This window comes from Herpailurus yagouaroundi, unplaced genomic scaffold (assembly GCF_014898765.1).
Source record: "Herpailurus yagouaroundi ecotype Mexico unplaced genomic scaffold, PumYag 202, whole genome shotgun sequence".
Classification (NCBI taxonomy): domain Eukaryota; kingdom Metazoa; phylum Chordata; class Mammalia; order Carnivora; family Felidae; genus Herpailurus; species Herpailurus yagouaroundi.
The window spans coordinates 3,353,477-3,366,342 of NW_024412433.1; the positions used below are offsets into that span (position 1 = coordinate 3,353,477).

The 12,866-nt window shown below is 50.1% G+C and overlaps 1 protein-coding gene across 2 annotated transcripts in view; it reads left to right on the plus strand.

Moving 5' to 3' along the window:
• The first annotated feature begins 5,546 nt into the window (after positions 1 to 5,546).
• Positions 5,547 to 12,866, plus strand: part of RAB17 (RAB17, member RAS oncogene family) — a 30,621-nt gene continuing 23,301 nt past the window's right edge. The window contains exons 1-2 of one of the 2 annotated variants that reach the window (XM_040450562.1): positions 5,547 to 6,904; positions 7,379 to 7,556. Coding sequence is in view for 1 of the 2 variants with exons in the window: in XM_040450559.1 (XP_040306493.1) it covers positions 6,706 to 6,904; positions 7,420 to 7,556 (336 nt within the window). In the remaining variant the exon portion in view is untranslated. The remainder of the gene's footprint in view (positions 6,905 to 7,378; positions 7,557 to 12,866) is intronic. The other variant, XM_040450559.1, reaches the window with a different exon arrangement.

The following is a 12,866-nucleotide window of genomic DNA, read 5'->3' on the forward strand; positions in this document are numbered from 1 at the left end:
ATTTAAAGGCTGATACTTTGAAGCCGTCCTTGGCCATCTGACCCCCATTCCATCCTGTCCCCATTCAAGCCTTTCTACGTACTAAAGCAGAATAATCTTCCGAAATACCCTTTTGTCATGTTGTATACCGCACATTCCAGAACGGCTCCCTAGGGGGGCTATTGCAGAAGGTCTGGAGTGTCCCAGTAGGTGTGAGGTTTGTCACTGCTAACGTATGACCACTGATAGCTGAAATGCCGAAGTTCATGAAAGTATTTGCTCTAAGTGATATCACCGTTGTAATATCATCCTCACCGAGTGCTACCCAGTGGCAGGAAGTTTGCACAAATGAGCACCTTGGTAGGAGGATGTTACACCCGGGATAATTACGTGCTGTGTGTCTCTGGGGAGAAAGTTGAGGGTGGCTGTCCTCCTGCACACAGCACCCGCTCCTTGGCCAGCCCTTCAAGCTCTGCGAGGAGAGCATTCCTGAGACCTGGGACCAAGGTGGCCTTTTCATAGCCGACAGCCTTGTCCAGGGTCAGGGACCCATGGGTGCTCAGAAAACGTCTGTGGCTCGATGGTATAAAGAACCCTTTCATAAGGTGCCATATAAAAGAGGATGAGAAGACCGATTTCCTTTCTTCTTGTGGAAGAGCAGTACTGCAGGTGCTGACTGATGTGCGATGGAATCCATTTTCTCCTAGCATGGGATTTATTAGCTGTAATTCAGTTGGTTTTAAAAATAGGTGTCAGAGGGCTTTTGGCTTCTAGCAATGGAGATGAAGCTTATATCAAACCGACCTTCCTGCCGACAACAATTATAAACCTCAAACAAAATATAACATCAGTCATTCTCAGGCACTGGAGAGTAATCAAAGCAGGTAGAGGCTGGAAAGGTTACCACCCTTGAAGCGAGGGAAATCAGAGAAGTGACATTACTCCCCCAGAGGACATTCGCAGGCTTCGGGGTGCCCTGAGGATAGACCTGAAGACCGACAGCACTGAGGAATGAGATGTCAAAGGCGGGGGCTGCAAGTGCAGTGGGGAATCGAGTGAGGAAGCCCCATAGAAGGGGGCTGCGTAGAGGACTGAGCCTCAGAATCTGCGTGCTAACTTAATCAGAACCTGTGGCTGGGCCCTGAAGTAGGTGTGTGAAGTGAGACTCCGATACACCCCGAAGAAAGCAAGAACTGAAAGCCTGAGTTGAGGAGACGTTCCTGCAGCTGCCTAGTGCTGGGGAGGTGAAGTAGGAATTCGAGTCCTACAGAGATAGAGGGACGTGGCGATCACCCAGAGCCTTTCGCTGCAACTCCAGAGGGACTTACCTTAACAGTAAGACCACATACAAGGACTAAGGGATATGACAGGAAAATGAAAATAGGCATCTCGGAACAAAGCCTAGAACCGAGTCTCAGCACATCAAGGCCATGTGTGGGATCAAGGCTAACTGTCTGCTGGAACCAAATCCAGTGCTCTTCAGGAGAAGATACTAGAATCCAGAGTCATGAGCACTGTCTCCAGCACAAATGAAAAATTACTAGGTACAAGAGGAAGCAAGAAAATGAGACTCATAGTCAAGAGGAAAGATAACCAGTCAGGAGGGACTCACAGGTGCCCCTGATGATGAAATTAGCAGATGAGTCACGTAAAATAACTACGAGGAACATGGATATAATGGATGAAGCGAGAGAGAATTTTAGGAAGGATTTGGGAATTCTAAAAATGAATCAGATAGAAATTGTAGAACTGGAAAATATAACATTTGCCATGAAAGATTCACTAAATAGTATTCAGAATAGATTGGCTAATGTAGAATAAAGGATATGGAACTGGAGAAATGGTCAATAAAATTACCCAAACTGAGGGACAGAAATAAAAAAATATGAAAAAAACGGGTCCCAAGGTCAGGTCGCCACAGTGGTCAGCTGCTTTTTAACAAAAGCACCAAGGTAATTCAATGGAGACAGGAAAGTCTTTTTTTAGTAACTGGGGCTGGAACCCCTGGATATCTAGAGGCAAAATAAAGCTTGACTCTTGCCTCACAATACACTCAATAATCAAATCCTAGTAGATTTCCAACCTAACCTTAAAAGCCAAATCTATAAACATTTTAGGAGAAAAACGGAAGAGTGTGCCTTTGAGACCTTGGGGTAGGCAAGCATTTCTTAGGTGGTATACAAAAGGCACTGATCATCGAATACAAGATTGATAGATGGGATTTCGTCAAAAACTAAATATTTCTGCTTATTTAAAAATTCAATTATGAAAATGAAGAACATGGGCCAATCTGGGAGAAAATGTCCACAATCCACAGATGTGACAGAGTACTTCTATCTGGAACATATAAAGATTTCCTGCAAATCAGTAAGAAAGATATAAGTGGGTCCTTTAAATAATGGGGAAGAATAGTAGGAGACTGTACGGAGGTTTCTCAAAAAACTAAAAATAGGGGGCGCCTGGGTGGCGCAGTCGGTTAAGCATCCGACTTCAGCCAGGTCACGATCTCGCGGTCCGTGAGTTCGAGCCCCGCGTCGGGCTCTGGGCTGATGGCTCGGAGCCTGGAGCCTGTTTCCGATTCTGTGTCTCCCTCTCTCTCTGCCCCTCGCCCGTTCATGCTCTGTCTCTCTCTGTCCTAAAAATAAATAAACGTTGAAAAAAAAATTAAAAAAAAAAACAAACAACTAAAAATAGAACTACTCTATGATCCAGTGGCTGCACTACTAGGCATTTACCCAAAGAATACAAAAACACTCATTCGAAAGCCACATGCACCCCTATGTTTATTGCAGCATTATTTACAACAGCCCAACTATGGAAAGAGCCTAAATGTCCACTGACTGATGAATGGATAAAGAAGTGGGGGCAGTTGGGTGGCTCAGTCAGATGAGCGTCTGACCTTGGCTCAGGTCATGATCTTGTGGTCCGTGAGTTCGAGCCCCGTGTCGGTCTCTGTGCTGACACCTCAGAGCCTGGAGCCTGCTTGGGATTCTGTGACTCCCTCTCTCTCTGCCCCTCCCCTGCTTGTGCTCTCTCTCTCTCTCTCTCTCTCAAATAAATAAATAAGCAAACAAATTTCTTGTCTAGTCCTATGCTAGTGTTTTTTAAAAAAAAAAGAAGTGGTATATATACACAATGGAATATTACTCGGTGATCAACAAGAACGAAATCTTGCCTTTTGCGACAACATGGATGGAGCTGGAGAGTATTATGCGAAGTGAATTAAGTCAGTCGGGAGAAAGATAAATACCGCGTGATCTCATTCCTGAGTGGAATTTCAGAAACAAGACAAACGAGCGAGGGAAAAAGGAGAGAGAGGGGCAAACCAAGAAGCAGACTCTTAACTATAGAGAATAAACGGAGTACACTTTCGTGATGAAAAAAAGAAAATAAAATGATTTAAAACAACAAATAATGGGCAAGAGATTTGTAGATTGGCACAGACCCCTCCTTTAAGATCACGTACAAATGACCAAAAACCAGCGAGGGAGGTGCTCGGCTTCCTTATCTCCAAGGACATGCAAAATAAAGCCAAGTAATGTACCACTTTGCACACACTGGAAGGTCCACAGTGGAAAGGTCCGGCAAGCGCGCGTGTGGGTGAGGATGTTGAGTCCAGGGAAGTCTCGGACGCTGTCGGTGGGAGTGTAGAGTTCTAAAGCCACTTTGGAGCGCTGTTCTTAGAAACATAGCCTGCCTGCCCTGTGATCCGGTCGTCACTCTCAGTGTTCGCCCAAGGGAGGTGGAAACGTGTCCACAAAAAGATGTGTACCAGAATATTCCTAACAGTCAAGAGCTGAAAACCAACCCAGTGCCCGTCGGCAGGTGAACGGATAAGCCCGTCGAGGTTCCAGAGGTGACCCCACTCAGCAGTGAAAAGTAACAAACCACATGGGCAGTAACGTGGATGAGTCGCCGACACATTACGTTGAGTGAAAGAAGCCAGACTGGTCCCATTTCTGTGAAACATTGAAATGGTCCCATTTCAATGGGAAAACTTTGGTCCCATTTCTGTGAAATTCTAGAACAGCAACACTGAGCTGTGGGGATAGAAGTGAGAACAGTGACTGCTATCTGAGGTGGGGGATGGATTGACTACCAAGCGGCCCAAGGGGACCTTTTGGGGGAGATGGCCATGTCATGTACCTCCAGTGAGGTGGTTGCTACAAAGGGTGACCACCCCCCGCCAACCCTGTCCAGGTCACCTGGGAGGAGGGGCTTCCTGAGATGTCCGACTTTCAGTTTGAAAACAGAGATAGTCCCGGAAAAACTGAAACCAGATGGTCACCCCCCACCCCCGCCACGACATGCACGTATACATTTGTCATCCGATTTTTGCATGCACGTGGAAACACATCTACGCTTAAAATCCGTGCATCTTATTACGTGTAAGTTATACTTTAATCTGAAAAAAGAGTGTCTTACAAGGGAAAACCACCAAACCAACGAACACAGAAGCTGGCAACAGAAGAGAGAGTTTGCCCTTTAGACATCAGGTCAAACTCAGTGTTAGTGCAATGACTTTGAAGGGACCACAATGTAAGGAGCTGCCCAGCACATCATCCACACGCATCACTTCCTCCAGGACACGGGGATGCTGGATGAACAAAGGGACCGTTGGTGTTCCGCCGAGGTGACCCCGTCCCGGGGAGAGTTTAGGAGCTTGGGTAGTCCCATCTGTTTCCTTCCTACCGTTGGTTGTGGGGTCTCATCCCCCACGCGGTTTTCCCGCAGAAGGACCACTGGGAACATCAGGATGCCAAGAGAAGCAGGTGATTCGCCCACAGCGTCGGCTGGCTTGTTTAACCTGCCGTGAAATGAATCTTGGAGCTCCCTCCACAACCCCCCCAGCCCGCAACCGATTAGCCAATTAATCCCTGTTAGCGTTTGCACACCCAGGCAGAGCCGGGGTGTTCCGGGCTGTGTTTGGATTTGCCGTCGCCGTCCATTTGGCGCGACTGTCCGGGCGATCTTAGGTGCGGGCTGGTTCCTGCGCAGTCTGGCGGGCCGTCCGTGCCCGCACATCTGGGGAGGCGTTTTGAGGGCGGAGTCGCCGTGCCCCTCCACTACGTCCGGGTTCCAGTTAGCTCATGCGGCCTTTCCCCTCCAAGGATCACTGTATTCCTGAGCAAAACACCGTCCTTATCAATTACTCACCCCCGAGCCTCCAGAAGCGGAAATTGAGCACAGCTGTTTCAGATCTTTTTCCTTATTACTAGAAGATGACTGCCATATTTTTGGCAGTGGCTTTAAAAGCACTCCGTGTCCTCAGGTGGCCAATTTTTAAACCGTACAAACATCTCACCAAGTTTAGGTGATGCTGAATAATGCTCTGAGGACTTTCTCCTGGGGGGCAAAAAAAAAAGTCAGTGGAAATTTCTGCACTTGAAGATGACAGTGACCAATCGAGAACACTCTGGAGGAGTCTTGCTCTGCCTGGTCCCGCTCTCAGCTGTAACAGCGCTCAGGGCTCCGGGCCAAGGCAAGGCCTCCCCGTCGGCACCCGATCTATTTTAGGAACATGAGAGTAAAATAGTTTGCCACTGACTCATTTGCATCCTGTGCTCAAGGTGAATTCTTTACATCCATTTCCCCAAAGAACAGCCGATAAAATTCGGCTTTGTTTCGAGCAGAACAAAGATGATACGGTTTTCTTCCTAGGAAACGTCTTCCTGACTCCTAGTAAAATGCAATCCACAGCGCGAGACAGGGGCCTCGGAACAATGATCGCCGAAGTAGCCAGCCCTGCAGACTGTCCGGGGGAGCCCAGGGCCCATGATGCAGGTGCAGCAGAGAACCTACTGTGTGCACGGGAGAGAAGAGAAACGAGTGAGACCCAGTTCCTGTCCTCAGTGCCTCTCAAGGCAGCAAAAGGAGTTGAGGCATGAGTCGAGGACGTCGCCACCCTGCTCCAACGCAGCTTCTCACTGGACCATCAGGAAGGGACTCCTGCTTTGTGGATGGGTGTGATTTACTCCCACGAGAAGAAGCTGAAGCCGAGGAAGACCCAGGTGGGGAAGCTGTGCGTGGCTGCCTTGCTGTGACCTGGGCCTCACGGCCCCGATTTCCCCGCCCTAAGGACAAGAGCGTCAGGCTGTGAAGGGTAGCAACTTCTGCCATCCCCCAAATGCTTCTCTGGCATGAGGGTTATTCTGAGCCGATTATTTTAAGAAACAGTAGACACAGGAGAAGCGCAGAAAACAGGGTAGCAGTTGCTCCTTTGTAAGAGAAATTTGCATGTACACAGGACGGCTCTGGGTGTGGGGGTGGCTCCCTCTCTACCAGAAAGAGAAGAGACTCTAAACCACAAGAAACTCTGATCAGGGCACAAGGCGCCACTCAAATCTGCACAAGCTTATCCTGGTTTACTGTGCTTTTCCTGGTAACCTCCCCGTAACCGGACCCCCCGCGCCTTTCTGCCTTTTGTCTCTAGTTGAAGATGGCATTTCAGCCAGTGGCTTGAGCCACTCTTTTCTGGGTGTCTCCCGTGGATGCATCTTAGTCAACTTCCGTTTGTGTTTCTCTTGTTATTCTGTCTTGTATTGCAGGGCTCTCAGCCAAGGAATGCAGAAGGGTGGAGGGAAAATTCTTGTTTCTCCCCCACAACCATCTCTGTCCTCTCCGGAAACAGCAGGCCTGTCACTCTGAGAAGGGGACTCAGGATCCTGGCTCAGCACCAGACCTTAGCTATTGACCAAGGCCCCTGGCTGCCCTGATGTGGCAGAAATGAGACACAGCTCCCAAGAGGAAGGAGGGGCCCTGGTCTTGGGGAGGAGGGGAGGGGTGAGAAGGGCAGGGACTGGGCCGAGGGACCGGCCAAAGCTGATCCCAGGAAGGAGGACCACCCTCCAGACCAGGCCCAGAGCCATGTCAGTGCCCGAGAGAGGCGAGCGAGAAAGAGACAACTCAGACCACACATCCACAGGTAAGCTTATGTGAACCCCCGTGGGTGTGTGTGTGCACACGCGTGTGCAAGCAGGATACATCAATAACTTTCTGCTTCCCAGTCTTGGGCAAGAGCTTGCTTTTGCCTTTCTGGGTGGTCGATGAATGCATTGTGGGGGAAACCATCAGGAGGCCGGGACTCAAATTACTTCAGTTCCTGAAGGACACGTGTCTTTCATTCATTCACTCACATGGCGGTTTAACTCTGCTAGGTCTTTTTCTTTTTTTTTTTTTTTCCCTATTTACCCACCATGCACCTGTTCACTGACCAGTTCAATAACTATGTTCTGAAGGTCGTCCGGGAATGAGGCAGAGGGGTGGCCTCCTTTGGTGGAGTCCCAAGGGAAGCAAAGCCTTTCCCGGCATCCTTGAAGACCATCTTTGTCACTGTGGATGGTGGTGCCTCCTGTGGTTATTGGGGCTTTTACAGTTACCAGTCCTGGTGTAATTACAGAGCCTCCCTCTGTGGAATCTTACCCCAGCCTCTGTTTCCAGTTCTGCCCCCCTGGGATGGGGTCTTCTGCATCCTGCCGTGTTCTGGGCAGGATAACCATCTACTCGGGCCGCGGTCCTTAGGAGAAGACTTCTTCACAGCAAACCTGGAGAGGAAGAAAGGCCTAGAAGGGGATCAGGTACCTGCCTTCCCTTGCCTGGCTTCCAAACAGCATTTCTTCCAGTGCATTCTGTGCTTCTGGCCCGGGGTGGGGGGGGGGGGGGGGGGGCACTGAGTGCTCTGGGTGACTCTGACTGCCCTTCATGCTCTCAGGGGCTCACCATCTACTGTCATGGCAACATTCCTTGCATTGCTGTTGCGAGTGATGGAATTTATATTATGATTTACTTCTGCAAAGTTTCCTTTGGCCTTTTCAATCCACAGTAGGCTCCTCGAGGGCATTTCTGTGTGGCTGCAGGGCTCTCTGGCACAGTTCCGGGGGGCACGGGAAGGTTTTTGATAAATACTTAATGAAGGACAAGTTTGCAGATCTCTTGTGCAAAAGAAATGACGTGCTTACTCCATTCTGTGTTGGTCAGACTGCTCTTGGGGGTTTGGTCTCGTTCTGGGAGTAAATTTACGTGGGCCATCGACAGAGTGTCCAGAAGAGCAAGTGGGGGAGGGGGCTTGGTGATGCGAAGAAGCTGAGTGGTGTGGCTGCTGGGAGGGCAGCAGGCATGGGTGCAGGGCACTCGTGCAGCACGAGCAAGGACGTTTTCAGTGCTGGGGCCTAAGGGGCACAAGGAGCCTCAGGGAGGGATACATGTCCAGGAGCACCTCAAGGAGGCGCTGGCACCAGGTCGGGTGGGTTCCCCCAACATGTGCTTCCTTACCACTAGTCCCAGGCAGTTCACGAAAGAGGCACTTAGGGTCCAGTAACTTTGGGAAATGCGGGTCGAAGTAAAGGTGAACGGGGGGGTGGTGCACAGCTCCCCCAGGGGACTCCTCGGGCAAATGGCATGGTTCATTGACTCCCCAAGAAGGGATTGCAGGGAGCGGTCCTTCCAAACGCAGCTGGCCGAGCAACGCTGGTCCTAGGATCATATCACACGGGTCTAGAATTCACGGAGCCCACTTTCGGAGCTAACAGAGCCCAGGGTCTGTTGGACAAGACGTGGGTCAAGGGCCCTGCCTGCCCGGCAAGGCTGCCGCAGAGTGACTCAGCCCCCACGCCGGGCGCCCCACCTGGAGCTTTCTGTGGCTGTCTTAGTCCCTTCGGGCTGCTAGAGCAGAGCAGCACCTTCATTCCCCACAGATCTGGAAGCTATGGAGTCCAAGATCAAGGTGCTGGCGGATTCCGTGTCTGGTGGAGGCCTGCTTCCCGGTTCAGAGACTTGCTGTGTCCTCAGTGGTGCAAGGGGCGGGGGAGTCTCTCCGGGGTTTCTTTTACAAGGGCACTAATCTTATTCGCCAGGACTCGCCCTCGCCCTCGCCCTCGCCCTCGTGCCTAATCTGCCCCCAAAGGCCCTGCTTCTGAATGCCATCAGATGGTGGGGGTGGGGAGGGATGGGGGCGCGGGGTTTCAACCCGTGGAATTTGCAGGGATGCACGAGCAGCTTCCGCAACAGCTACGGGTGTCTTTCCTGTCTGGGATCAGAATGCATTTTAGGTACATTTGCCCTGAGAAGTTGAAACAATATAAAACCAGACTGGTTGTCATGTTTTGGAGTTTGTAGGCCATGCACCGCACGAGTAATAATAATTATGTGATAATCATTCGAGTAACAGCCATCGCCCCGAGGACTGTCTGTCCTGCACACAAGGAACCCCCTTTTGCTCAGACGTTTGTTCACGTTCCCCATACCCCATCTGCCTCCCCTAGTGTCCCCCACCATCGATGGCTCATGGGGATGGGAGTTTGGGGAGTTTGCGGGGTGATTGGCAGCCGGGCAGGGCTGGTCTCTCATCCATCCCAGATCTGAGGGCTGCTGTGAGCACAGAGGGGCAGAGAGGTGGATTCCAAGCCCCCTGCTCTGGGCTTTGATGAGCAACCTCAGTAGATGTCTAATAAAATCCCTTCTATTCCTGGTAGCTTCAGTTAACTTCGTAACTTGCAGCCAAAAGAATGTTTTCAAAATACATTGGAGACAGTGGGGAAGCATCGGTCCCCTGCCCCTCCCTGGCTTCTGGTGGAATCCTTGGCGTCCTCTGGCTTCTAGAAGCGTTTCCTCCATCTCGGCCTAACTTTCCCTTTTTGTAAGGACACCTGTTGTACTACTGGGCTAGGTCCCACTGTGATGACCTCACTTTAACCCGATTACCGCTCTTTGGCCTCTAGGTCCAAATGAGGTCTCATACGGAGGTACTGGGCATGAGCTTCAGCGTATGAATTCTGGGAGAGACACAGTCCAACTCGTAACACCGTGGGCGTCATAAATCTTCACGAGAAGCTCGGCCAACATGCTTTTGGGGAGGTCTGTCTCTGCGAAAAGCGACCTGGGCGTTTGTTCGGCCCAGTCCTTCGGGGGTTCCTGAACCAAAAGGAGGTCTTTGGACGCTAAGTGTTAGTACTAGGTTGACGAGCATCCCCCCAAATTTGTGTCGTAGAAGAACCAGGGGTTGCCAGGAACCACCAGAAACTGGGAGAGAAGCGTGGAACAGATTCCCTCTCAGAACTTCTGGAAGGAACCAGTCTTATGGACACCTTGATTTCCGGGCCTCCAGGATTGTGGGGCAACACATTTCTCTTGTTTTAAGCCCCCAGTCCATGGTGATTTGTTACATCAGCCCCAGGAAACTAGTGCAGAGCTGAACCCAACGAGGGGTCTCTGAGAGGATAATCACCCGACATGGAACAGCGGACCGAGCCCAAGTCCTTCAGAGCTTGGCCCCGCGTGATGCATGGATCATGCTGGGAGGCACCCCCATCTCTCCTGGGCCCCAGCTGACAGGGGCACGGAGTTTACCCCACAGAGATAACGGTTGTAACACGAGCACACACTCACTATGTCACTTGTTAGTTCCACGTGACTAACTAGGACGATCATGTTTTCTTGTGGGCACTTGGCCACAAGAGCAGAGACCAAGAAAGTGGACAGAAAGAAGGAACAGAAGGACAGCGGTGGGACTCTAGAGGGGCGGCAGATTATAATTTGGTCCCTGGAGCTGCAGCAAGTCCTGAATCACTTCAGCCCAGCCCCCATGAGACCTACTGCCAGGATCCCCCCACCACTGAAATCCCTGTCAGTCCCTACGGCCGAAGAGCTGACAACATGGCGGCCTTGTGCCTACCCCTGGGCAGGGACTGGGGACCCTGCAGCCGGGGAAGGAGGGGCTAAGCTGGTGGTATAGAGTCTCCAGAGCGACGGCCACACCAGCGCCGGACGGGGGCCCCCGCTCTGGACGTCGCCTCCCCAGCCAGCAGCTGGTCCAGGGTTCCTCACCTCCCAGCAACTCCCTCCTCCTGCTTTGCTGATAGGACAGGTTTGGGGGGAGCACCCGGAGGGATGGGCTCTCACCTCTCACCCCTGCAGCTGGAACGTCCGGCACTACTCTCTGTAGAGGGCCCGCCTGGCCGCTGCCTTGCCCTCCCTGATGGAGAGAAGAAAGTGCCGGTCAACCAGCACAGAGGGAGGGTCAGGCCATGGCCTTGGCATCTGACAGGTGTGAGTTCGGAGCCTGCTCTGTCCTTTGCAGGTTGTGGGACTTGCAGTAGGTCATTGACTTCTCTGAGCCTCGGTTCCTACAACTGTAAAAGATGAATAAAGCTGGGTCCAGAGCACGGGAGGTTGTGAGCAGTGAAGGACTAGGAATGTGCAAGACCCAGCACAGAGCCTGGTGTGGGATGAAGAAGCGGGGGTGACTTGGCCCTTGAAGGAAGGGACCTGTTCTGCATGAGATCGTGTTGATACGACTTCCCTCTGAGGGCCTCCCCACGTGCTCAGGGCAGGGCAACTAGAACTTACAGGTCTGAAGAGTCAGAGAATGCAGTTCGGGCTGCCAAGAATGGCTAGAAAGTAAGGGGGAAAATCTTAGTGTACTGAGAGGCTTTGTCATGAAAGGGTGTTGGGTTTTGTAAATGTTTTTTCTGCGTCTACCGACTCGACCCTGTGATTTTTCTGTTTCGGCCTCTAAATGCAATGGATCACATTAACTGATTTTTGAATGTTAAACTAGCCTTGCATATGCAGGTTAAATCCCACTTGGTCGTCATGAATAATTCTTTTTATACATTGTTGAATTTGATTTGACGATATTTGTTGAGGACTTTTGTATCTGTTCATGAGAGATATTGATCTCTAGTTTTCTTTTTTTTAAATGTTTATTTATTTTTGAGAGAGAGAGTGGAGGAGGGCAGAGAGAGAGGGAGACACAGAATGCAAAGCAGGCTCCGGGCTCTGAGCTGTCAGTGCAGAGCCTGATGCAGGGCTCGAACTCATGAACCGCGAGATCATGACCCAAGCCGAAGTTGGACGCTTAACCAACTGAACCACCCTCTGTAGTTTTCTTTTCTTATAATGTCTTTGTCTGGTTTTGGTATTAAGGTAATGCTGGCCTCATAGAATGAGTTAAGAAGTATTCCCTCTACTTCTGTCCTCTGGAGAAGATTGTAGAGAACTGGTTTGATCTCTTCTTTCAATGTTTGGTAGAATTCACCAGTGAACGCATCCAGACCTGGTGCTTTCTGTTTTGGAAGGTTATTAATTACTGATTCAATTTCTTTGATAGACATAAGACTATTCAGATGATTTCTTCTTGTGTGAGTTTTGGCGGATTGTGTCTTTCCAGGAACTGGTCCGTGTCATCCAGGTTATCACGTTGTGGGTATGGAGTTGCTCACAGTATTCCTTCATTATCCTTTTATTGTCCATGAGCCTGTAGTGATGTCCTCTTTCATTTCCAGTATTAATAATTTGTTTCCTCCCTCTTTTTTTTTTTCTTAGCCTGGCTAGTGGCTTATTAATTTATTGATCTTCTCAAAGAACTGGTTTTTGGTTTCTTTGATTTTCTCTGTTGATTTCCTGTTTTCAGTTACATTGACATCTCCTCTAATTCTTATTCTTTCTTTTCTTCTGCTTACTTTGGAGTTAACTTGTTCTTCTTTTTCTAGTTTCCCAGGGTGGAGGCTTGGATGATTGATTTTAGATCTTTCTTCTTTTCTACTAGTGCGTTCACTGCTATCTATTTCCCTCTGAGTGCTGCTTTTGCTGCATCTAGCCAATTTCGATAAGTTGTATTTTCATTTTCATTTAGCTCAAAACATTAAAAAAAATTTTTTTTTCAACATTTATTTATTTTTGGGACAGAGAGAGACAGAGCATGAACGGGGAGGGGCAGAGAGAGAGGGAGACACAGAATCGGAAACAGGCTCCAGGCTCTGAGCCATCAGCCCAGAGCCCGACGCGGGGCTCGAACTCACGGACCGCAAGATCGTGACCTGGCTGAAGTCGGATGCTTAACCGACTGCGCCACCCAGGCGCCCCTCAAAACATTTTAAAGTTTCCTGTTA